Below are 26,883 nucleotides of genomic sequence, written 5' to 3'. Positions count from 1 at the left end.
AATACAGAGTGTACTTTCCTCATGCTATGACCGGTGTTGTACAGTGGATTATGCTCTGATTTTGCCTGAGTAGCTCTTGTTGTGCTCTTACACATATCAGGCTGAAATTTATTTATTTATTTATTATTAGAATTTGGAATGCTGTTTGCAGAACACTGGTAATAATTTCATTATTAGATAAAGGAAAAGGACCGTATTAGAGAGCTCTTTAGTTGTTTATAGATAAAATAGCATATTACTGTATTGCAAGGTAGACTAATACTTTTGTGAGGAAATAATTGATATATTCAGTTACCTATAAAGATTTGAGTCTTGCTTATAAATAAAATTTCACTCTTTTTGTAAGAAACTGTAGTCTTATTGTTGGCCTGTGCTGTTTAATTTACAATGAATGTATTTTACTATACAAGTTTTTGTATTTTAAAAATTCAACTTTAGGAGGAGAGAAAATGTTTTATTCTCAGAAATGTTCTGAGGAAATACTAAACAGCATAGGAGTTGTCTTTCTCTAGAATGATGTTTATTAGAGAAGAAGAAATAGCAGAACAAGAAGTATAAAAAAAGTAGGAAGAGGAAAAACTGCCTTCCAAAATCCATTGTCACAATTCCTCATTTTATGCTCCTTGCTGGCCTCACCTTGCCTTTTGTTTGTGATATTATATGAACACTATTATCTCTTTATGACCTCCTGCCATTTCATGTTGCAGTGTAGACTTTAGGAGCTTCACATCCATTATTATATATAAAAATGTTTATCCTTGATTTGTTTCTTCCACATCTTAGCACCAGCATTTAGATTTGGGATAAAAAAGCTGTTGGCATTTTACCTTTTCAAATAGTTATTTGGTAATTTTGTAAGCAAAGGGGGCTGCCAAATCAGAGTTAGTAGTGCACATGCTGCAGTTTTGCTTGCTCTTTCCTCACAGAATTATAGAATTATAGAATGTGTTGGGTTGGAAAGGACATTAAAGATCATCCAGAGAAATGTGTGAAGAGAGGTTGTCGGTGAAGACTGAGGCAAAAATCTCCTCATCCATTGTTGCAAGTTTACCAGTGTTGTTTATTGATGAGGGGTGTACACAAATGTTCCTACAAACTGGATTTTCCTCTGCTCCTTCAGTCTTTCAGTTTGTCTCCACATATGCTTTAGTGTACATCCCTGCAGCTCTTTTGTTCCACTAATCCCATGACTTTGGTTTATAATCCTTTCACCAGGCTGAGTGATCCATTTCCATACATACAGGTGTATTAACCCCATTGTATTATTCATATTTTCTTCTTTTAGTCCTTCAGGAGACCAATACTTGTTTTCTTTTTAACTAATTTCCATAACCTTGCAATAAACCTCTTTGTTTCAGGTTTTCCCTGGGAGATGCTCGCAGGCCGCTCCATGAAACTGCAATTCTGGTGGAAGACATCGTTCACACTCAGCTGATAAATTTGGTAAGAACATAACTGGCAAAATAGCCTGCACTCTAAAACTCCTTCAATCCATATGATGTTTCTGTGATCTAATGACTAATAGATTTTCAAGGGTTTAGGGACAAATAAAACATAGAAACTGATGCTCTGGTCTCAGTGATCTGTAGAACCAGATATGCAACCCCGCATAACCCTGGGAAGAAAGCTGATGGGTTTTTGTTAAAAAAACTTCTGATTGTTAGAAATGACTATTCTGCTGAAGACTGCTTTGCTGTCTTCTTTTTTTTTTTATTATTGTGTTCTATTATTTGTGTTAATGCATTATTTGCTTAGGATTTATATCTTAATATTCATTCCATGAGATGTTTTGATTTCTGTCAAAAAACCTGCCAAAATATGGAATATTTTAATATATTGAAAGCCAATGAAATAGTTATATTAATGAGGTTGTTTTGAATCAAATCTGTCAGAAACAACTCTAAATTTGAACCTCTCTATATTTTATTAAAGTTCAAGAGGTCCTCTTAAGAAATAAATCATAGCATTTCACCATGGCATGAATTTGCCGCCTGACAAATGACTATACCTTTGTATAGAAATGTATAATCTGACATGCCACCTGTGGCTTCATAAAAAGTGGGATTTTCTTATCATAGCCCTTATGTAGATGTGGCACTGAGGGACAGGGTTTAGTGGTCTTGGCAGTGCAGGGTTAATGGTTTGACTTCATAATCTCGAAAGTCTTTTCCAACCTTAATGATTCTGTGATTTGAATGAAATTACCAGCACGTGTGGTAATCGACATTATATGGAATTATATGAATACATATTATAACTAATATTTACATCTGGTGAGTCCTTGGATCAGTTAGAGATTTAAGCTGCAAGTTCCTACACCTCTTCTTTGTAATGAGCCCTTTTAGCAAGGACAAGGCTTTTTAATGAGCCCTTTTAGCAAGCCCTTTTAGCAAGGACAAGGCTTTTTAATGAGCCCTTTTAGCAAGGACAAGGCTTTTTAAATTTTCAGGTAGGTTCTGGTACTACATTAAGTAGAGCTAAACACTTCTGTAAAATGATGAAATTCAGAATGGGATACAGCACATATTATAAATATTACTGTGTGTATAAAATATATTTTATATATCTTTCTATATATTCATGCATATAAGACATTTATGTTTTTAATAGAAATATATTAAAATCAGACTTCCCCTTGCCCACTGTGTGCCTGCAACAGGTGTTTTCCTTCAGCTTTCCACCTAATCCAGCAGCCGTTCGGTAGTTTCCTGCATCTCAGCAAATACCTTGGCATCCCTTCCAGCTCCAGGCAGTTTCTTTCTTCTCATACAGCCCAAAAGTGTATCCCTGTCTCCACAGTCTCCTGGCATCTTTGTGGATTCTTTCCTTATTACACTTCTCTTGGGCTGTCCTGAACATGCCCCGTGGCTCCTTGGAGGGCAAAATGTCTCTCCCCTCTCTGTAGGTTTCCTACTGGTTAAACACTCTGTCCTGGGCATATATTTGTAGCTCTTATTCCATCTTTATCTCTGACAAAGTAACATTTTCTCTTTGTTAATGACCTCTGTAATTTATGCAAACCGATGGCTGCGGCTTCGCTCTTTCCTCAGCAGTAACATGCTGGAGTCTGGGCTGTTCTGTCCCACCAAGCTCAGCTGAGCTGAGCTTTACCAAACCCTGCAGCTGAGAAAGTGCAACCTGTGGCCATGTGGTCTTTGCACTTTAATCAAAGCTGGGAACTTACTCGGGGGCTGGATGTGACCCAGGGTTAACCCTGCGTGGGGCGCAGGAGCTTGTAGGATTTCCTGACAGAAGGAAGAATGGGAATGGAGCGGCAGATAAACAGCTTTTCTAACCTTTCCCCTCCCAGCCCAAGACAGCACTTTATTTCTGAGGAAGTGAAAGTATCTTTAATAGCTCATTGCTTTGACCTCTGACATTCACATGCCGGAACTCTTAAATCAGTAGCGTTTTACATGCCCCGGGCTTCTGATAGGGAATTTTACGCATTTGTCATCCTCAATTGCACATCCTTATTGAGCTTCTGTGCAGTTACATGAAATTTTCACTTTACTTGTAGGTGTTTTTGCTGGTATTTACTCAGTACTAGAAAAATGCTATTTTTATAAACAAAGCTGACTGCAGAAGTAAATTAGTTGCTTACCACCTGGATTTTGTCATATTGCTCATGTTAATGGACTATGCAGTTCTCACTATGTAATTTAATGATTTCTTGTTTAATTCATGTCCATTTTTCCATCCATAATACAGGTATAAAGCGAAACTGTAGAAATTACTTTTATACCTGCAATAAAGCTGGCACGTTGCACACATCTTTCATAGTAAGCATTTGTAAGAAGAGCTTGTTCTTGTTGATTAAGTCCAGGTTTGAGCCTCTGCATTAAAAAATAAGTTTCCAGCATGATTACCTTTGATTGGTTTACTTTCTATATCTTGCAGCTTTATAGTTCCAGCTTCCTATTTTCAGAGTTGATCTGAACTCTATTAAATCAAGGTCTGGTTTGGGCAGATTTATGCAGTCACTGCTTCAAACCACTGTGCACTTCATGAAGTCCGGCTGCTGTAGCAGATGAGTGCACTAACAAGGCAAAATCCTGGAAAGCAGATTTTTAAGAGTCTTCATCACATTTTATGATCCATTTTGGGGTGTTTTTTGAATAATATGCACACTACTTTGCATAAAGGGAAATTCTACTAAAAGTGTATAGCAATGTATAGGAGGAAATGAGCATCTCCAGAGGAAGATTCATTTTACCCTAAAATTACTTTCTGAGTTGAATGGGTTTGTATCTATGAAGGAATTTATATTCTCAGCTGACTAAGAAATGGATACTTTGACAGCTGGCTTGGGTTTGAGTATCTAGGAAACAGGCATGAAAGGTGAGAGATAAGTGCCATCATATTTGTGTCATGAGTTTGAATTTTTCATGCTTATATTGTAATTATTAAACCTTTTTTTTTGTATGTCAAGTAACAGAAAATCATAAAGCTCCTACACTAGAAAGTTCTGTACATTTTTTGGTCAAGCACAATGTATTTGATAAGCACAATGAATTTAAGTTTTAATTTGAAATCAAGTTCACTGTTGACTGATATTATTTGGTAACAGATCTAAGTGTTCATTTATAGGTAAATGTTTAAGGAATTTATAGATGCCTTCATGTTACCCTAAAACTGTTCTTCTTTATGTGGGCTAAGGCTAGAGATTCCAATCAAAGCTGTATTTTCTTTATGGTTAGGCGCAAGTAATACAAGGAAAGTTGTTCCTGCAAAAACAGTTCAACAGGGAATGCAAAAAGATGTTAATCAGAAGGGGACAAGCCTTTCAATTACTGACCATTTGAAGTGGAATAAGACCTCTTTTGCTTTATTCTTCCATCATGTCTGATAAAATCTCCATGTTCACTAAGAAGGTTTTGAAGCATTGTCTTCTATAATAACCTATTAATATCTACTCAGACCCTTAGAAAGGGAACTTGAAGAGCCTCCTTTAGGACAAATGTATATTATTCAACACTTTGTGTAAAAAAAACCAAACAAACCTGTAATTAAGAGGAATGGAATAGGAATTTTTGCTCATGATTAAACTACTATTTAGAGGTTTGCCATCAAAATAGCCTAAATCTTGAACATACACAGATATAAAAAAATTTGGAAATTGTTTTATATAATATTTCTGACAGAGAAAAAAATCCCTCTTCACCTTCACCAGCTCTCTCCAAAATTTTTATCATTCTGGGCTGGTTCATAAGAAAATGTAGTATTATTAGAATAACATTAAAAGCTAAATATTATTGGTATCTTCTCTTGATAGAGCCATAGCTCTTTGTTCATGCTTCAGATGGCATGGTCACGTTCAAAGGAAAACGGACAGTAAGATCATGATGCACTAATTAAATCAGAAGAGCTGCTAAGGAACTACTTTCCTTATGCTGACAATGTATCAGCTGGGTGTTTGTGTTTGTTATCAGGATGAAATACCAGCAGTTTATTCTCTAGGCACGCTGGGTATGGCAGGAGTAGTGCAGGCACCTGTTTTCACAGAGTTTGGTTATTCAGTGTAGCACTAGATTTGAAGTTCAGTCCTTTACATTTTGTTTCAGAAATATCAAATTGCTTTTGGGAAGAGATTAGATTTTTATTTTACAGAATGGAAGATATTTTAGCAGTAGGACAGAGTTCGACAAAGGAATAGGTAAATTACACATATGCACACCAAAAAATACAGGTAAGTAACCCTGTCTGTCCATGAAAGAGTGGCTGCTCAGAGGCCACAGCACATCACAACAGCCTTGGACTGCATCCTTTAAATGTTTTATCTGCTGTAATTCTTTGTAATGTGTGATAAGTCCTTATGGAGACAGTCATGAATGATAGAATTCATGTTAATAGAATTGTGGTTTGCTGCCTGTCAGCTAATGTGTGTCTGCTGGAAGATGGACTCTGTTCTCTCCAATTGATGTTAAATGATTGAAGTCAGACCCACTAGGTTGCCTTTTTTTAGAATTCAGTAGTGTCAGCTTAAAGGATCTTCAGTTGCCCAAAATCATATTGTACATGATACCTGTTGGAATTTCTTTTGTCATTTACTTTTATCTTCCTATGGTATTTAATTTCATACTTGTGCTGATACCTAAAGCTATTAATATTCTACTCTTTCTTCCTGTGTAGGAACATGATTTGGGTCCTGAGTTATGTATATGCATAAGTGAACACTTTGAGTGTACACATGGATTATTTTTTTTGTTGTTGTTTTTGCTGTTTGAAATAATTTTTCTCTTACACACACAACATTTAATTCAAGATCAGTCCTTTTGTCTCAACCAAAACACAAAGCACAGGTCAGCAGGTGAATAGTCTATTTTGGCATATAAAGATTATATTAAAATGCAGCAGTAATTCATAGGCAGAAAACTTAGAGTGAGATGCAAATATTCAGCAGTGTGCCTGACTTCTGAGTAGATCTGTGATAAATTCATCCTGTGGAATAAATTGCTTTTTATAGTGAGTTTAGTAAAGATTGTGTAGTCATTTACCACTTTTTCCTAGGGAAAGGAATGGTGAAAATACAGACAAGCATAAGTTTACTGATACAAAACACAGTTACTTATCATAAGCAGCATGAATTTTATGTTTTCAAAGGGCTGTATATTTTCTGGATCATGATGTACTTCCTTGTCTTCCCAGCTTTATTCCTGCAGCTGTTACTCTTTTATTGCAGTTTAAAACAAAAGAAGAAGGGAAAACTCACCTTCACTTGCCCTTCCAGGGAAAAAGACTATGACAATGGGAGAGGCAAGTAGGAAAAATTAGGATTTAAACAGAAGCAAGGATAAAGCTTTCTTGGTCCTTTGCAGGTTTTTTGCTTGTAGAGGTTCTTGGGTTTTTAAAATTAAATCACAGCTGATATTTGTTCACAGACTGGATCAGTCACTTTAACATGTGTAACCTCACACAGCTCCGGCTTTGTTTACTACCTTTTGGAACTGTTCGACTTGTAACCTTTGTATACATAATTGTAACATTTCTGATGTTCCTTTTAAAAAGGAAAGAATTGAAAGCAGCTCCTTCATGGGCAGGAATTGCCCACTGATTTCCCAAAGTTATGTGCAACTGTCACTTATGCCACCCCAGCAACAGGAAAAGTCCTTGTTTTATGAGTCTGTTTTAAAACACTAATAAAGCTTCCTGTGCAGGACATTAATTAAAGAGGTTATCAAAATAAGACAAACTAATATAATTTGTGATTGTACAAAATAAAGGAAGTTGAGGGTACCATAGGGACCTAATGAATCACAGGATGGAAACAATCTTCTGGCTAACTAAACATTCAGACTTAGTACAAAGTCACAGGGTGGATGTAGAGCCCGGCAAGCTGGAACATGCTGTGTGTTTACATGGATGGGATAAAGGGAGTTCACAAAAAAACATCTGGGAGAAATCCTTCCCCTGTTCATTCTATTCCTACTGTAGAGTCGAGTAAACAACATGCATACATTTGCAGCAAACACATGGCACACCTGCCCTGGAAGAAATCAAACTGGAAATTAAGTCTGTAGTATAAAAATTTCCCTGGGTACCAGCACTGTGAGTTTGTCTGCATTTCCCCATGTGAGATGGAAAAGGAGAGGTGGGCTTTATATCTAGCAAGTAGTTATTTGTTCCCTGTGCAATTGCAGCATTTAAATGTGGTCAGTATTTAGATTTATATGATAGATTTATATGGTAATTTATATGAAAGGACATGTCCTGAGTTTTCTGCTTAAAACATTGTCTGCCCCTTGTTCACCATATTCAGCTCTATTCTCAAGCACGGAATTTACTTCAGGAGATGATTCAGGAGTCCCAGTTAGGGATTCTGGGCTCTCTCTCTCTCTCTCTGCTTTCTCTTGAGACTGAGAATTTAGTGACTAGGTCAGATTTTATTTTTTTTTTTCCATGGATCTCTGTGCAGGGTCAGCATATGCTCTAACACAGGGCTGCTGCTTTTTACCTGGTCAAGTAGAGATGCTGCTCATCATCCAGTGGTGATGAACTTCACTGACTTACAAGTGGAAAGAGACTAAGATATTGTTATTAAACCCCTAAATTATCAAACAGAAATAAATTAATAATTATACCTACAAAGTTGTACTAGCATGTTCAGTAGTGAAGGAAAAGATCCAAAGCATTGACTAGATTAAATGGAAAACAAAAAGTCATCAGTGCTTAAAGATTGTGCTGTAACACATACAATATGGAGACTGAAAGTAGTGCAGGCAGCAATGATCCCAGTGTTTCCTGGGTTTCTGTATCAAACTGGGCCTTTAACAACAATATCATGGATTTATGTGTACTGTAAATGTATAGGAATATATGTCTCTATATTTACATGGTTGTTTTTACCACCCTTCACACATCAAATTCCTGTTTAGGCTGTTGGGCTAGAGGAATGAAGTAGGTATGAAATTTCACTCTTGGGGGCTTTGGAATCTGTGGCATTCCTAAATATATATGTACTCAATTTCCTTGGCTTCTGGAGCTCTTACGAAACAGTTGATGAACTCTCATGAAGCTGAACCCAGCCCATGTTTCCAAAACACAGATACATCCTTTATTTAATTTTTATGTAAAATTTTAGGAGAAGAGATTAACAGCTGTTGAGGCCTTGGATGAGCTGAGATGAGCAGGGACAGTCAGTGTACAGATGCAGTGTTCAGGGTCTTTGCCTACTTCTATTGATGTCGCTTACTAACAAATCAAGAATTTAAGACATTTAAGACTAATCATTAGATTTGTATTGCTCAATATGGTGAACTCTGGTAAATCAATACCCTGATTATGATTTTGAGGAACATAATTACATTAAAAGCTCCAGAAGCCAAATGGAAAGTTGATATTTAGGGTTTCATTCTTTCTTTAAATTCTTTGAATGGTATAAATAGAATATTATATGAAAATATGTGTAAAGTCCATTCTGCACACAAAGACCCATCTTGCCTAGTATTCTCATAAAAATTAGTACATTAAATGAAAAGAATCAGACATTTATTAATGGTAAAGCATAAAAGCAAACACATATGACAAACATGTTTTTCTAAAGCTGAGGTAATGACTCTAGATCATCTTTTGTGTCATGAGTGATAAATGGGCACTTGAAACATGTGCTTCTTCATATCCTAACATAGTTATTTAAAATTCTGGTCATGCATTTAAAATCTGGATTTCTTAAGTGCAGTGAGAGACATCTCACTCACCTCTCACCTCTGTGGCTTCAGGCTCTAGCTGTATTTCTGTTATAGGTATCTAGTTTTTCATTGATTCTGAGGGAAAAAAAATGCAAGCAACTTGTAAGCTTTTAGTTGTGAAAGACACAAACTGATTTATGGATATCTGTGGTGGAATAAGAGTAGGGTAAAACTCTGCATGGTCTTGAAGTGTAACTCATAAACCTTAAAGGTCATCTCAGAGTGGTTAACAGAGCAAATTCATTGTAATTTTTAGATCACCTTATCTGATTTGAAGCAAACCTGATAGTTTCAGAATAACATTTTTTAGGAAGATTGGCTTGTTAACAGTGTTACGGAGTTACAAGGAAATGTGGTCACAGCTGCTTCTGGTTTTTTAGCTAATCCACCTGATTGGAAACAACAGGTTTTTGATATTTTTCCATTTCTTACACTGACACCTAGTGTTCAGAGGTCCTGAGTTTCTAATATTGCACTTGGTTATTAATAGACAGCTGAGCTGTTGATACCGAAGTTCCCCACCTTTTTCAACATCTTCCAGTTCTGTTCTTCTGCAAAAGGAAACAGTAGCTGAAGGCAAAGGTGTTACCATCATTCAAAACTATTTTATTTTGGAAATAAAAATAGTGAGCAAGTACTGCAAAACTTGGCAGAAGCTGTTTTACTTCTTGAAGTGCTGCAAAATCTGTTTTCTTAAAATTTAAGTGCTTTAGTTTTGGCAAATGCAGCCCTTTTGTGTCTGTAAGTGTCACTGGCCAAGAAAAACAGTGATAAAAGCAGAAACCCTTAGATCAGTATTTATTTAATTGTGGGAGATGTCGATGCTTTTTATTTCTGTGTTCTTTTATCTTCAAGCCACGAGTTCTACCTGATAGGAGTGTTGATGGCTGCACAGTCCTTGAGTAGACAGAAAATAACTTACACACAAAAACTTGCACAAACAGTCTTTTATCTCAGACTAGCAAATAAACGGAGCAAAGCAAGTATGGGCTGTAACCCATTCCTGACAAATATGACAACTGAGGGTAAAATTAACTCTCTGCTTTACCTGGGATTTTGCTGTGTGTTAGAAGAAGAACTTTCCATTGCTTAAGATAATATATTAGGAATTTTGTAGGACTGTATCCAAAAGTATCAATGATTTTTTTACTCATGTGTTCCATAGAAAAATGAAAGTTATACAGGCATAGAGAATGCATATTAAACTTCACTTTAAATTGAGTATTCTTCCCTTTTGCTTTTAATACTTTTCTGGTAAATGCACCAAAAAATCATCTTTTGGGTGCCTCACCATTCTCACAGTAAAGAATTTATTTCCAATACCTAATCTAAACCCGTCTCTGTCTGTTCAAAGCCATTCCTTCTTGTGCTGTCACTACGTGCCCAACTGCCCATTTTGTTGTATCTTGAGTAAAGGCATTGTACCTCTGTGTGGGCACAATAGCATAGGAGGTACTTCAGTAAATTATTGGTTATCAATAGTTGATATTCCTCTGAATCAGATATTTCTGGGAATCCTGTGCTTATTGGAGAAATCAATACAATTGACAATAGACAATAGAGAGACAATAGAGAGAAATATTACTTGTAGGATACTATTTATTTTGCTTCTTTTAGACATTTAAATGTGAGGGTGGTGAGGCCCTGGCACAGGTTTCCCAGAGAAGCTGTGGCTGCCTCATCCCTGGAAGTGTCCAAGGCCAGGTGGGACAGGTCTTGGAGCAACCTGGGATAGTGGAAGGTGTCCCTGCCTGTGGCAGGGATGATCTTTAAGGCCCCTTTCCAAACCAATTATTGTTTCTGTGACTTATTTTCAGGCTGAGGTGAATTTGGACCCAGGAGGGTGTTTTTTTTGTCAAGTGACTATAAATTATGCCTTGGGTGACCAGCTCAGATGTAGATTTCTATGTTTAGTCAGAGCTCCCAACTGAGAGAGAACTTCCCCAAGGTAGAAGTCTTAAAGCAGTGCAAGAGGAAAGGAGGTAAACAGGAATTTCTCTGATGGCACAAAGAGATGTTAACAATGTTAAAAGCAGTAGAAAAAGTCAGAGAAAATAAAGACATACTGCAGGCTCAGGTTTCTGGCTAGGAAGAGGCACAGTGTCCCAAAAATGAACAGTTTTAAGGAATGGGATTTATGAAAAGCCATCTTGGAGTTGATGCAAGACAGTTAGAAGTCTGTGCATTAGCTGAAAACTTTGTGGTGTATGTTTTTTAATAGATGAAGAGAAAGAAACAAATCGAAAAAGATCTGGAGCTGGATTGAGATACGTTTTCTTTAAAAGAGAGGATAGACTGAGGTCATCTGTACTCAGTGAGGGAAAGTACCATAAAAAAAAAAAAAAAAAACAAAAAAACAAAAAAACAAAAAACTCAGTGGGCAGGATATGATGCAGCTACTGAGGTGGGTCAGAGTTGGAAAAAAGGCCAAAGATTTATGACAAGAGAAGGTGTTCAGGAACAAAAACTAAGAGCTGCTTTGTGGGAATGCTTAGTTTCTCTCCTGTAGCAGAAGAATTATGGAGCTTGAAGTGGAACCCATGTTGTGAATAAGGAATGCAAAGCCTGAGATTCAGCAAAGAGTTGTTTAAAGTAGGGGGATAAAGGAAGATAAAAACAACCTTGTATTTGAAAGAGTTCGGAAGAGCTTCCCATGACACTTTCTCAAAATATTCAGTAGCAAGAGAATGGGAGTAATTGAAATAAGAGGCAGGGGGGTTTGAAAGAGAAGCTGTGGCTAGCCTGCAGAAGGTCTGGTCTGGAGAATGAGTTTGGGAAGCAGCTTTACAGGACATTAAGTGCTGATGACAGAGAAGTCATCAAGAAGTAGTAAATGGAGTGAGAGGCAGCAGATGTGTTACTTCCAAATTGAATTTCAGATGAGGCCAGAGAAACTTAAGTGGATAATGATGGAACAGGTGGAATGGAGCTGTTGGTGTCTGTGTGTGAAGGAGAGCACAAGATGAGGAAGAAAGGGAGGGGGCAGATTCTACATTTTAGAAAAGAATTCATGGTAACACACAAAGTCTTATGACAAATGCTTCTTACATGGACAGCATCATACACATGGGGATGTGAATGCTGGCATCTCTGCACCATAACATGCAAGCAAATATATATCTTATATATAGGTCAATAATGAGCACTTGTATAGTGACACACAGCCTGATGCCAGTATATCAACTTCAATATACTCAGCAGATACTGTTACTAATAACCATTCTCACAATACTCAGCAACTACTTTTTTATCATCTCTAATTCTTGAGTGTGTTTTTACATTGTTTATCATTTTTGTCCTTGATGATCTTGTGCCAACATCAGCATTCCAAATTTGGAAAAAAAATGGATCATTTTACTGATGCGAAATGAAAGTACAAAGAAGACAAAGTGAATTTTCCTCAAGTAATGAAACAAATTAATGACAGAACTGAAAAAAATTGACTGGCTCTAGCAAGAGGGAAGCTGTGCAAAGCTATTTTATATTGACGGTCCGTGTCTCAGCCAATTGGATTTTTATTTGACAGTCCAAAGGTGTAATAACTTTTATTGTAAAAGGAAGAAAAATACATCAAGGCTAATATATAATGGAGGACCTACTAGGGATATGCATAAATGCATATCCTGTTCCTTGTGTATACAAGCTTAATTGTGTCTCTTTTAATTTTGCTGTTTGATTCAACAGGGTTGTCAGGTAATCGTCCTATTGAAAGTACAGGGGAGGATAAAATTTCAAATACCTTTGTTAATCTCTTTTGGCTGTTAAAAGAAAAGATTTATTGGTATCAAATTTTATTGCATTCTTAGAATTTAGGGATTGATTGGCTGCTAGTTTAGCTTATTGTCTCTTCCAGTTAGAAACCCAAACACAACAGAAGAAAGACATCGCATTGAAGCTGACGTGCAACAAGTGAGTGAAAGTTCACTTGGCTTTTCCTCTCAGCACCAGGTGCAAAAGTTGGCTAAAAGTGCTGTGGCAGGCAGTTATTTGAAAGCAGTTTCTGGTTTAGTGTTTTATCAAGCCCAGGAGTGAAATATTCTGCAACTACTGCAGTTTCACAAAGCTGCTTTTTAAGGTAGAACTCTGAATTGTTTCACTAATTAAAATGGCCCAGTACAAACATTAATCACACAGTAACCATTAATGGGAGGGGTTTGGGGATTAATGGAGGGCTATGGATGATAATTTAAAAGCATGGATCGTTTCTTTGTTTAATACACAATGCACTTGCAGTCTCTAACTATACCAGAGGTCATTGAAATCTTAAGGAGTATTTGTGATTTTCTACATCCCCTTGTATAAATGCTGGAAGAGGCATATTCATTTCTGATGTAAAGCAATTTAACAGTTTGCGACTTGACTAAATACTGTAGTTTTTTTCTTGAATAGCTGCCCCATTGCCTCGTTATATATGCTTTAAAATACTAGTTCTCTAAACTGCAGCTTTCTCAGAGTGGAAGGTGGAGGCTCAACGATGACATAAGCTCCAGAAGTGTAAAATTCAAGTGGTTTGCATGTGGGATTGCCAAATAACACGGGTTGGTTTGTTTTCATTTTATTACACCGATACTCCTCCCCAGATGTCTTGGATTTCTGTGGTACCCTCTTTGCTTTAGATTCTTGCTCCTTGTAACTAACCATTTTTATTAGTCATCCCACTAATACACAGCATTTTTACTCAGCACCTGTTTTCTTCAAAGCCCTTTGCAATAAGAACTGGTTAATGCTCACATTGGTTCTGAATTTCACTGTCATTCCTAGTCACAGGTAAAAAGTGAGCTCAATGACATGCCAAAAATTGTGTCATGGCTCTGACACCTCTATTAGGACTTTGCCTGTTCCATGTCCCCACTACCCAGACTGATCCTTGGCCTCTCCACACACTGAGTTTGTGGCATGCCAGTTATAAATTGGGCATTTCCTTTTGGTTAATGACACAATTTTTAACCCTAATTGCTCTGGAATTTTCATTCTGAACTGTGGAAGAACTATGCTGGAAGGAGCCTCAAGAGGTCATCTGAGCCATATCTCTGATCTCAAGCTAATTTTGGCCTTTGTTCAGGCAAGCTCTTATATATATACATATAAATGGGTGTGTACCTATGTGTATATATACAATTATTTATTAAATTAAGCCCCTTTTTTTTTTAAGAATTATGGGTAACTGCCTAATCAAAGTTTGATGTAAACTACCAGAAGTTGCTTGAAAATACTTGCACAGAATATCATGATTGATAATGCTGTGGAAAGTAAAACAAAATTATTTATACTGGAAAGGGCAATTATTGTTAAATCTAGTGCTGTGCCTTCTGAAAGTATTGCTTCCTTTGTTTTTATCTTCCTTTTTTCCTTTCTTCTAATCTTTTTTCCTATTTTTTATGGACCTGTAGCAAAAAATCTATTCACTACCCAAGTAAGGTGGTGATTTTGCTGCTATAATAAACCCTCAGCTAGTTTGACTATTCTTGGCCTGTCCATCTGAGAGCTACAACTTTATGGAAACAGAATGAAATAAAGTGTTCTCTACTATGTCACAAATCATAGTTAAAACTGGAAATCCAGTCTGACACTGTGGTCTTGATTTGTATGGTTTGCCTACCCCTTTTTGTTTCTGCAAGGCAGTGTATGTATTTGAAGGCTGGAGCCCCAGCCAGGATTTTCAGTCTTAACTGTGAATTTCCTTCCTTTAACAGGTTTAAAGCAAGCCTTTCAGATTGCTCCAGTATAGCTTTTAGGACTTGAATTTCCTTTGTGTTCATTTTGGGCCTTTTCCAGTATTTATCCATGCATTTGAAACTCCTTCAAATCCGTGAGTATGGGAGCAGTTACAATAGGAGGTACTGGCATTTCTATTATATTCCTGATAGACTTGATTCAAATGCTGCCTGATTTTCAGCTCAAGTACTGCAAGCCTAAAATTCAGACTCTTGGTCAAGCATTATAGGGTTCGTGTCCAGCTCAGAGGACTCTGTAATTACTGTGTTTGGCTGGAAAATAAAAATTCTGTTTCCTTGAAAAATTTAGAGGTTTCAACATTTGCTTTATTTTTTTCATCAGAACAAACCTAAAAGCTTATTTTTTGAAAGCGTAAAAATCTACTGAGATGAAGAAGAATCTTGTCTAGCTGGTAGTCCTGTGTATAGGACAGCAGCCTTGGAGAGGAGAGACCAATATTCAAGTTTCTACTTGTTGGAAGAATGTAAAGTTGAACCTGAGTATCCCCACATGCTGAGTGAGTGCCATAAATTAAGCTGTTGAATACATCTTTTAATGTTATTATTTTTCGGTATGATCACTGAAATACTGCTCAGTATTTACTTGCAAAATTGTTTATTTCAAGGGTTATGATTTTCCCAGTAGAAAGAAAATACCTATTTTTGAGGTTCTGTCCAGCACTCACGATTAAAGTATTAATATATTTCACATGTGCATTTAAACCGAAATAATCCTTAATAGTGGTTGTTTGTGGTTAAAAAATTCAGCTTAAATTTTATAAATCTATTGCTTCAGCTATAGCTGCAGGGTCTCATAAAAGCTTGACTGTTTCTGTTTATTCATTTTTAATGGTAATTAATTCATATCAGTGGTGAACTTCATTATTTACAAAAAGTGGTTTTAAATGTTTTGCAGGTTTAGCTCTATTACATTATTTTAATATAGCACCAAATGTAGTCAAGTGAACAAATTCAACATTAGATATATCCATCTATAGTCTGATTTAGTGATGGAAATTTTTTCTACTGATCCCTTCTAACTCAAACCATTCTGTGATTCTGTGAATTCAATTCTGAAGGGAAAAACAAATGTTCTTTGTTTAAAAAAAAAGAAACACCCAAACTTTAAAGACAGTGGACTTGTTGCATTAATGCTACACATTTACATCTTTTGTCACAATTCTCTTCTATATTGTTTCATAGAATCCTAGAACATCCTGAGTTAGAGGGTCATGAAGATCCAACTCCTGGTGGGTTGGTGACACACATATAAAAAATTATGTCAATCTTCCCTGTTAGAATTAAGTCAGTATTGTAAACTTTATTCTCTCCTATACATTTTTATGAAGAGAAGGCACTTTCTTTAATTTCAGAAACAAATACTGTCTTCTTCCAAATTCCAATTCCAGTTCCTAAACTTCCCATCTATCTTGGTATCTGCAAAAATGCTCATACCAGTTGAATTTTTGAGACTGTTACTGTCCACATTGCATGTTTTGTTTGTGTGTTTGTCACTTGCTATCTCTCAGCCTGGTGTGACAATGTCCTCTTTTTCCTGACTGTATGGTGGAAAACACTGCAGTTCCATGACTCACCAGTGTCAGTAGCATATAGCTGTATGCTAGAAATAACAAAAAAACCAGAATAGATATATAGCAAAAATGAATAATTAAGTGAAAAGGGGACTGACTGTATAATTTAATGCCTCTGAGGATAATAGAATTTCAAGTTAAGGACCTCAAATGACTCTATGCCCTCATTGGGATGTTTTGGCATAACTATGGTCTAGTAAAACTAAGCTGTCAAAGCTGCTTCAGACTCTCTCTTGCAGGACTGTGTGTGTTTGAATCAGCAGTTCAGGATCATGGAAGTGAAAGGTTTACACCTCGCCATTATCCATTTTGTGGGTAAAATGTGTGTTCTTGTACACATATTTTGTGTACAAATACCTGTTTTGGGGAGCAGGATTGGGATATTCTTTGTTCATAGATCTAATTAGTTATTTTGCTCTTCCTTGCAACTATAGGGCCTGCAGCCCTTTTTACCCCATACACACAAGTGATGGTTAGGAGTTACATCTTACTGGATTTCCATCTCAAGTTGTTCTTCATGACATAATTTTGGAGGTGTTTTTTGGAGGTGGTGGGTTTTCTTTTATTGAGCCGTTCGGCCCTCCAGCAGTTAATTTAACAAAGACTTAATGTTGTACAGAAGTTGTTACTCTGGTGGATTTCTGGAGGATGGTTAAGGCAGAGTTCACATTTCATATTCTGAGGGAAATGTAGTGCCGTTCCGCCGCCGTATGCCGTGCGTTTCATTAGCGCTGGAGACAGCAGGAGGCTATTTTGTGGAAATGTTTCTGTCACTGTCAGTAGAAACATGCCTGTCTGGTTGAAATATAGCCTGTGTCTTGCCAGTTCCCTGCTTCTAAGCAATTGCAGTAGGAGGATGTTAATCTTAACCTGTCACAAGCCATTTAAAATCCAAATTTTTATTAAACTTCCAAATGCTTCAGTAATACAAGTATGGGAGACAGGGCTGTTCATACACAAGAGCTGCTGCCCTTCTCAGGGGCAGGAAACACTTTAATTAGTGTTTATTAGTGCTTAGTAGTTAGATGTGCTGGAACTCCCAGCCAGGCTCTGCCAAGGCATGTGATCCCTCTAAGGTAGGCAGGAGTCAGCTCAGGAGTGCTGGATTGTGGATCTCATTTCTATTTTGCTGACTGTAGACCAGGAATTTCATGCACTGAAGGAAGAGATCTATAGCATATTTGTTGTAGATATCCACGTCTTTCTGCGCCACCCTGAGCACAGCTGCTCTTACAGTGATGCCAGGATCATTTCTGGGAAGATCTAATTGCCTGGTGGAAAATATAATTTCTTATGTCCTTGCTTTTTCTTTGAAAATGTATTTGTGTCAGAGGATTTTCCTGTGCTTCCATGTTCAGGGTTTTTTGGGGTTTGGTTTTTTTTTTTTTTTTTTTTTTTTTTTTTTGTGCTGTGCAAGCCTGGCCTGATGGTTATACTTGTGTTTGGTGGATGGGCAGTTGAAAAAAAATATTTGGAATTAGATACTTTATGTCCTGGATGACAGGAGAGGATCCGCATTTACGTGCCTCGGTTCCCCCCATGTTCCACTCAAGAGCTCCTGAGATGTTTGTGGGTGTGGACTAAGTCCTTACACTGGACAAATGACGGTCTCTGCCTGAGTTGTCTCTCTGGAAGGCTAAAGGAAGATTTTGTTTCCTTCCATTGCTCAGGTTACCAGAGAAAAGGGCTACAGGGTGCACTCCTGCAAGCATCCCTGGAGTTCTCTGGGAATTTCAGGGCTTTTCCCTTTCTAAGTCAGTAGTACCTGGATGAGGCACTGAGGTGATGAGGTTCAGCAGATGCATTAAGTGGTCTAACACAAAAATAATCTAATCACTTCACTGTGATTCCCAGCTGGAGACCTCCTCTCTCAGTCACGGCTGTTAACTCATGAGAGAAGAATGGATTTAAGGAGCTGGGATATTTTGCTCTTCCCTGCCAGCCAGCATCCAGCCAAGGGAAGCTCATTCTATGTTGCCAAGAAAGACATGCTTGCAGCATTCATTGCAGGAGTGTCTTCCTGATTAAATAGTGTATCCAGAGAAAATTCAGTATAGAATAGGACTGCAGGAATATTCTAGAGACCCAACAGCTGGGAAGTTGTACAATTTAACCAAAGGAAGAAGTTAAGAATTAAGATGCTATCACTACTGTATTTAGTATTTGCTAGAGCCCAGCAATCAACATAAAGCTGTCCGAACCCAAGACATTTTTATGCTGTATGTTTTGGGAGTTTTCCACAAGAAGTACTTCAGGCAAGCTGGAAAAGATGTGTCGTGGCACCGAATCCGAAATGACATTAGAGATGCTTTGCCAAGATGCTTTTTCTTCACAGCATATCCCTTATGTTATTCCCTATTCCTTGCGTTAGCAAGCACGATGTTCAGGGAACACATCCCATCTGGATAGCATTACCTGTAGGATGTGCAGCTTGTATGTATCTTCTGGAGGTTAGCTCTAATGTTAAACAAAGGAAGCTGATTAGGAACATCTGTAAGACATTTCCATAGTTCAGATTTTATACAGTGGGTATTGAATTACCTTGCACATGACTGCATGTCTGAACTAAAAATAATAAGGTAAATCTTTTCCTTTTATTAAAATTAGTATAATATTAATTTTATAGTTAAACTACATTTAACTGTTTCCCTCCTTGGCACTAGAATTTAATGCTGCTGACATCACTATGTATTTTACATGCCTCTGAGAAATAATTGTTCGTTTATTGATGCAGTATGCTACAATAAGTATGTTTTAGGTGCAGTCAAAATATAAACATTAGACTGAAATACATTTTCTTATGTAAAAGTGTGGCATTTATTGAATGCTAAAGGAGAGACTTGCCAGCTAAATGTGTAATGTTTCTGACCATTAAATATATTATGTGAAATAGTTATATAGTATATATAAAATTATTGTAGTACTGCCCACTTAGGTATTATGTAGATTTATGAATTTAGTTAGAGTCCCTAGTAAATACCAAAATTGCTGATTCTAGGTCAGTATTTATTAGGTTGGTAAATTTTATGGAGAGGAAGGATTTGTGCATCCCAGAACGGACAGAGAAAGGTGTTATTTATGCAGTTAGAGTGAGAATGCAATTGTAATTTCAGAGCTGAGCTGAAAGAGGTTATCTAGTTTCTTCATATTCTAAATTACTCTTAAAATAGCTTATAAAGCCATGCATATAACAATAGTAAATATTATTTAAAGATCTAAGAGTCTAATACTCAAGATTTACTGTTCAGTATCATAAGCAAGAAATTCTTACCTTTCCACAGTTTCCTGCAACAGCCTGACTCCAAGGCACGTATCAAAACAGAGAGAGGCAAACATTATTCTCTGGGAAAATATTTTGAAATTCAGCAAGTGTTTTGAAAACTATTATCATTATTGTTTATTGTAAGTGTTCTAAGATTGTGAAAATGAAGTGTTGCTCATAAATACCACGCAGGCTGAATGGCCAAGGGCGGTTCTCGTCTCTAACACGCAGACTCCTATCCAAAGCAGTTTCATCCAGTATGAGTACTTGCTTTTATAATGTTTTTACCCAAGTTCATAAAAACTGCTAGTGGAACAAACACTATGGTATGTATATACAGTTATTTTTATTCAAGGAGACTGGATCAGCACAAAAACATCTTTTAGAGCAGCATAACATGAACAGTTTCCATTTCATCAATTAGTGCCCTTATCCATGCTGAGAGGTATCTGTATCTTATCTGTGTGCTGAAAAGGCAATGAGGTGTTTTATCTTTTGAAAAATAAAAAGACGTTTTGTGCCATGGTAGTGAAATTTGCAGAGTTTATCTCACTATCCCACTTGGGAATGTATGTTTCAGCACTGATAGTGTGGCTTATTAAATAACTGAGAACAAATAATGCTCTATTTTAAATGTATCTTAAGAAAAAGTGTCTTGTGATCATTTCTTTTGCTCACTGAAAGCTTAATGGTTTTGCTTGTGCTGTTGCATGAGGAGTTTGGAGTTGATCTCGCAGCCTGAGAGGAAGAGAGGCTGCAGCTGCACATCCCCAGATCCTGCCTGTCCTGTTCTGTGATTAAGCGCTAGATCCCTCTATCAGCTTGGTTCACTGGTCTCATAATTTTGGAATGCACTAACAGGAGCGTAAGCAGATACTTACTTTTAAAAAATACAGTTGTCAAAGTTGTGATCAGTTAGTTATTGCATTTTGGGTTTGAAATTGTCTCACATTCCTGTCCTGTGAAGGCTTCAAAGGAAGGACTTTGGGGGTAGGTGAGGAAAAGCAATTTTCAGAGTGTTTGGAAGTGTATCAGTTCACCAAGTGTGCGTCTCTGCTGCGTAAATGATATTCCTCATCACATGCTGTACTGGGTGATTACTTCAGTTGGCATTTTTATGGCCAAAACCAGCAGCCTGGGGTTTCTGTGTCTTTATCACCAACTGTACTCCATGAAGTACAGAGCTGCAAAGTTTACTTGACAGTTTGAAGCCAGAGTAATTTACTTGTCTGAGACCTTAATGCAGCTCCTTGCAGTCCATCATCGCCGCTTGAGCAGGAGGGATGTGCTTTAAAGCAGGGATCAGAGCCGTTTGCCAGACGGGGCTCCAAACCAAATTTGAGATGAAGAATTGCTGTTGCTGGGTTTGCTTACTTTGAAATTGCAATGCATTGGGGATACTGGACGAACTGTTTAAGAATGTTGGAACACCTGCATATGGCACAGCACCTTTATTTTAACAACCCTATAGGTGCTCATGCAGCAAATTATCGCCCCAATGCATTCCCTTCATTTTCAGTTGAGTCTTTGCCAAAAAAAAGACTCAGCTGATAGAAAGCTGGCTGAGGCACAATTGATTTTGGATTAGAACCCTGACTTTAACAGCATGGGTCAATGGATGATTTTTTTTATTCTTGAAAGATGCCATGGTTACAAACCTGTGAAAATGGAATTAATTTAAGTTTATCAGATCTTTTGGAACTGTACTAGACTGATTCCACTCTTTTGGAACTTCATTGTTAGGCTGAAAATAAAATTAAAATATTAATGTAGAAAATAATATTAAAATTTTAATGTATTTTTTCCTGTACATGACTTTCATGTTATACTTTAGCTGTGGAGGGGTTGCCTTATTTCTTCATTTACAGGGCATTTTTATCTCTTTGTTTCTGAACTGTATAGCAGCCATATCACACATAAATCCAACTAGATAGTCTGGAGTCATTGCTCTATCTATTCTTCAAAGATAGCATCACTTACAAATCATGAGTGCTAATTAAAATGAATAATGTTTTTAATTAAAAATAAAATCTGTGCAGGCCCCAATAGAGGAAAGATATTACACATATGCTATGCTTCATCCCCACTGTCAGGTTTTTTTTCACTTTTTTTTTCTCTGTCATGAAATTCCCCATTATGTTCACCCTCCTTGCCATTGTCTCTGTTCATTATTTCTGGATTGACTGACAGTCTCATCCCTCAAGATGCTTGACTAAGTGTTGGCTTATGAAAAGACTTTGGTTTTGTCTCAAAATGCTGCATGAAAATTCTCAGATTTTAAATTCTTAAGATAGGGTAATTTTGCTTTATTTTTCCTTGGAAGTTCTGTATCTTTGGAACAATTGAATTTTTATAAAAGAACCACCAGCAAAACTATTTGAGCTATAATGGAGGGTGGAGGCAACTCGCCTGCCTATTGAAGTGCTTCTTTCATCATAAGAACAATAGCTGGTTCTTTTCCCTTGTCAACTGACCATCTTTTTCCTTTCACTAATTAGCTGAAGTCTTGAACAATTCATCCTTGGCCTTCCACTGCCTGTTCTGATAATCCCTCAGGATACTCAGGATAGGATGACAAATCACAAGAAAAGATGTTCTGATTTTTTTTCTTTGCCGATGGGAAGGTGCTGTGTCTCATATGTGTGGAGACAGAACCAATTTCCTGAGGTTTGCATTGGGTTTTGTGATTTATTGATTGTATGAGTCCACAAGTTACCCAGTGCCTCTGGGCTGCATTTTGCTGTCTTTGGAGAGGAATATTTCTATGTCTTTAAAACCATAAATAAAATCTAGATAAGTGCTAATTGGAAAGCATCTGTGTAGGAGGAGACACCCAACAGGTTTCTCCCACCAGTCTTGTCACTCTCGTGGCTGCTGAGGAGGCAGAAGGGGAGGCATTGAGAACATAAGAAAAAAACCTCATTCCCTCTTCATTTCATATGGCCAGCGTTACACAGAGCTGCCAGGGAGAGCTTTTAGAAGAAATTGTAGGGAAAATTCTGTTCAATATCCAGCCCTCTGGCTGCTGCAGATGGAAACTTTGTAGATTTTGCTTCTGAATTCTAAACAATTATCCATTGGCATGTGCAAATACAATTTTTTTCGTAAGTCCAATCAACCACATCTGGTGCTTGATTTTTCTCAGGTATTGCAAAACCCTTTTAATGAGTGCAACATTTTATTCAGCGGAATAAAGATGTTTATAATTCTGCAAAAATGAATACAAAGGTTTTATATATTTGCCAATTTTTTTCACTTAAACAATACTAGTAAAGTACTAAGCTATTTCTGCTGCACTTTATCTCAAGTTTTTTTTAAAGGAATCAAAATTACAGAAAGGAAATCAGACCTATGCTTAACTGCAGACATCCCTACCTCCATAGCCTGTAATTTTAACAGATGACAGATGATCCTTTTTGGGACGTCAGTTCAATGATTCATCATTCACATCTCTGCAACTGGAGGTGGTGAAGATCTTGAGAAAATAAAATTGAAGGTGGCAGTTATTTCTAAGAACCCAAGGAAGGTTTTGAGAACTGTCCAACCCATGCTGGTAAATGGGGGGATCTGGGACATGTGCCTATGGGTGTCATTTATTTCTGAGTACCAAATTTGCTGAATGTGCATTTCTTGATTCTTAGTGGGGAAAGATGATGCAGAAAAAGCTTCAGATGTGACTGAATGTGGGTGCATTGCTTATGTATGGCATTGTCTTAGCACTGAAGACTTACAGCCTGATTTATGAATCTTACCAGGCAAAATACTGCATTGCCTGCAGTATCTATGTTGTCTTGGACTATGACAATGTTAATTTTTGACTAAAATGGCTGTAGGAAAATTATTTATGTTCTGTGAATAACCTAAGAGAAATTAATTAATCCACTGACACTCAGTGACCATCAGGCCTGAAGTTTATAAGTTTCCAGAACAATAATTATTATAAAGCTTGAAAAGAGCTCTTTTCCTGTATTTGAATGACACTAAAATATTTTGAAGATTTCTTTCAAATACAGAAGAAAACCTCCTCTGCACCAGGGTTCAGTTCTCTGTGTAGCTGCCTGGAGTAGACAGGAGGTTGATACTTCAGTTTCTGCCCAGTTCAGGCAAGGGAATTTAACTCAAGCTTTCTCTCTTCTAGATGAGAGCCTCATTCTCCTTTGTGGTTTCTTTTTTGTTTATCTTTTTGTGAAGAATTAAATAAATGTCTATTGGCCAATCACGTATGATATGCTTTAAAAAATAAGAAAAAGATTTTTTCTGAGAAAAAAAAATTAAGAAGGTACTGATACAAACTTGTGTCCTTCAAAGAGAGAGTGAGAAATTGCTGGTGCTCCATGGTCAGGTTTTGGCATTTGGCAGTGATGGCTGCTATCAATCTCTGATATGTATTTCCTCTAAAAGAGTTTTAGAGGAGGAGTATTTTCAAAACAAAATGCATTTTGTCAGAAAATTGGTAGCAAATTCACCTTAATGTTACATGTGGCCTTTCTGCTTCCATGTGGCACTTGTGCATCCTCATGACAAAGTTCTTGTTTGTTGCAATTTTCCAGAACATCATGAGGCCAGCTGGGAACAGGCACTGGTGTGATACATGTGCTTATCCATGGTGTTCCCATTCTTTGTAAATTCATCAAAGCCTTGCATTTGGCTTTACATTCCTTCTTACTGACATGCCCTGGAGAGAGATCTCTATTTGTAGACGATTCTGAATTGAAGGTCACAGAAGCGAAGAATATCCTGAGTTGGAAGGGACCCACAAGGATCAAGTCCAACTCCTGGCCTGGCACAGGACAAGTGGAACAATCCCACCCTGTGCCTGAGAGGGATGTCCAAACACTTCTTGAGCTCTGCCAGTGTTGGTCCTGTGATCACTTCCCTGGGGGACCTGTTCCAGTGGGTGAAGAACCTTTTCCATATAGCCAACCTAAACTTCCCTTGAGTCAGCTCCAGCTTGACTTTCCTCAAGTCCCATCTCTGGTCCTGTCTCATCCTCTTCCCCTCATGAGGATGTTAAAGACCCCAGTGAGGTCTCCCCTCAGTCTCCTCTTTTGCAGACTGAACAAACCAAATCAACTCAGCTGCCCTTCATGAGGCTTCCCTTCCAGCCCCTTCACCATCTCCACGTCCCTCCTTCGGATGCTTTTTAATAGCTTTATGTCCTTCTTATATTGTGGGACCCAGAACTGCATACAGGACTTCAGGTGAGGCCACAAAGATGATTGAGAAGAGAATTGGTCATGCTGAAGCATTAGGAAAATGTCCACTCCTGAATGGATAGGAGATGGAGGTGCTTGAACCCACTAGCAGTGTGATTAAAAGAGTTAAGCATTATTTTACTGAAGAAGTACTGCTGTTTCTCTAAAAACCAATTTCATGTATTCATCTCTGTGATTTATGCATCTCTGTGCCTGCTTGTTTAACGCTCAAAATCCTGTGAATGGTGTGAGAGCTTTTCCTATTTTCTTGCCTTATTCTTTCCAGCAGTGGGCAAGAGTGGTATATGTCGTTTTTCCAGAGTGCCATATTTCACACTTCAATTTAATTTGGCTGATAATGATTTGTTAAACAAATATAAATATGTAGAGCACAGGCTGGGTCTCACACATGAAGTGTTCAACCACTTCAGCAGTTCCTTTAAAATCCCACTCCAGCCTCATAAAAGCTGCAGGTGCAAAACAGTTTGCCTCTGTACTACTTGAACAGAAGATAAAGGTAATGTGGAACTTTTTATATTCAGTACAATTCTTTGACAAGTGTAACATTGTAAGAAGAGGAGTGGGTTGGTGGTTTCCATCAGAAATACACATACTCATGAATGGGCTTACTCTTACTCTTTTACTGTTAAAGAGAAAGGACAAATGACCAGGGAGTGCCTCAGGTCTGGGACAAATACTGCACATTAGGAATGGAAAACACGGCTCTTCTTGCATTTGGAGCAAAGAACTATTTTTGAGGCTCTTTTGATCTCCAGTCCTCTAACTATGAAGTGATTCTCCTCACAGTGGTTACATCATTTTTAAATCTTGCTTTAAAGTAAAGGTTTTTTTTTCAGCCCAAGAGAAACACCATATTCTTCTAATCTTCCACTCCCTCCACTATGTAATTCAATGTATCTTTCAACAAAATTTTCTTACTTTCTTTGGGCATCCCACAAATTTCTGTTCTTACCCTGTTTCCTTTTCATCAGTGGGCTTTCAAGCCTCATCTGCTTTCAAGGATTCAATATCATCTTAGCACTGGTGTTTTGAATATTTCTCTCTCCACTCTCGACTCGTCTGTGTTTACTCAGGACTGCATTTTGGCATGTTTCCCTAGAAGTACTTTTTTATCCACTGAAATTCAGGGAGGACTAAACCAAGCTCCTTATCTTTCCCCCCTTAATCTGAGAGTTGCTTAAAGCCCTAATGTTCCCCAAGACCTTCTGCCCGTTTTTTTCTGTATCTTCCTTTGTGCCATACCTAAACTGTGCTGATTTTTAGAGTCACAGAATCATTAAGGATGGAAGAGCCCTCTAAGATCGTCGAGTCCAACTGTTAACCCAGCACTGCCAAGTCCATCCACCATACACCATGACCCTCAGCACCAGATCCATTTGTTTCTGGATACTTCAGTGAGGCAATTCTACCACTTCTCTGGGCAGGTTCCCCTTTATATGTTTTGAGTAGGATTTGAACCTTTTGAAGTTCAGGGAAAATATTAGTGTTGTGATCAAAATTGTACTTTCAGCTTAAGAATATTTGACATTTATTCTGCAGCTGTCTTCTAACCTCTTGACAAAACCAGGAAAACAGGCAAAAGTAAAATGGTAGAAAACCCCTTTTAAATTTGGATTAATCCTTGTTTATTTCTAACTTCATGGAACATTTATTAGATATTTTGTGAAGATATCTTCTTCCACACTGAAGATTGTCTTTTTTCAAAAGTCATTATTCGAGTACATAAATACTCCAGGCTTACGCCTTTTGAAGTAAGAAATTTATTTTTATCTTGTCTAACTTGAAAATTACCAAGTACATTTTTCTCACATATTCAAATCAGAATGTTATTCTTAAGTGAAATGGAGCATAGAACATGGCAAAACAAAGGCTAATTACAGATAAACAATAGTAAGTGAGAAAGGAATTTAT

At 37.4% G+C, this 26,883-nt stretch overlaps 1 protein-coding gene across 5 annotated transcripts in view; it reads left to right on the top strand.

Annotated features, from left to right (window-relative positions):
- SUPT3H (SPT3 homolog, SAGA and STAGA complex component) overlaps window positions 1–26,883 on the top strand; it is a 256,077-nt gene that overhangs the window by 125,117 nt on the left and 104,077 nt on the right. For all 5 annotated transcript variants that reach the window (XM_038132856.1, XM_038132854.1, XM_038132851.1 and 2 more), the window contains exon 3: window positions 1,359–1,443. In XM_038132856.1, coding sequence (XP_037988784.1) covers window positions 1,359–1,443 — 85 coding nt within the window. The remainder of the gene's footprint in view (window positions 1–1,358; window positions 1,444–26,883) is intronic.

This window comes from Motacilla alba, chromosome 3 (assembly GCF_015832195.1).
Source record: "Motacilla alba alba isolate MOTALB_02 chromosome 3, Motacilla_alba_V1.0_pri, whole genome shotgun sequence".
NCBI lineage: Eukaryota > Metazoa > Chordata > Aves > Passeriformes > Motacillidae > Motacilla > Motacilla alba.
The sequence above is the reverse complement of the archived record's forward strand: the minus strand, read 5'-3'. Positions and strand labels throughout refer to the sequence as shown.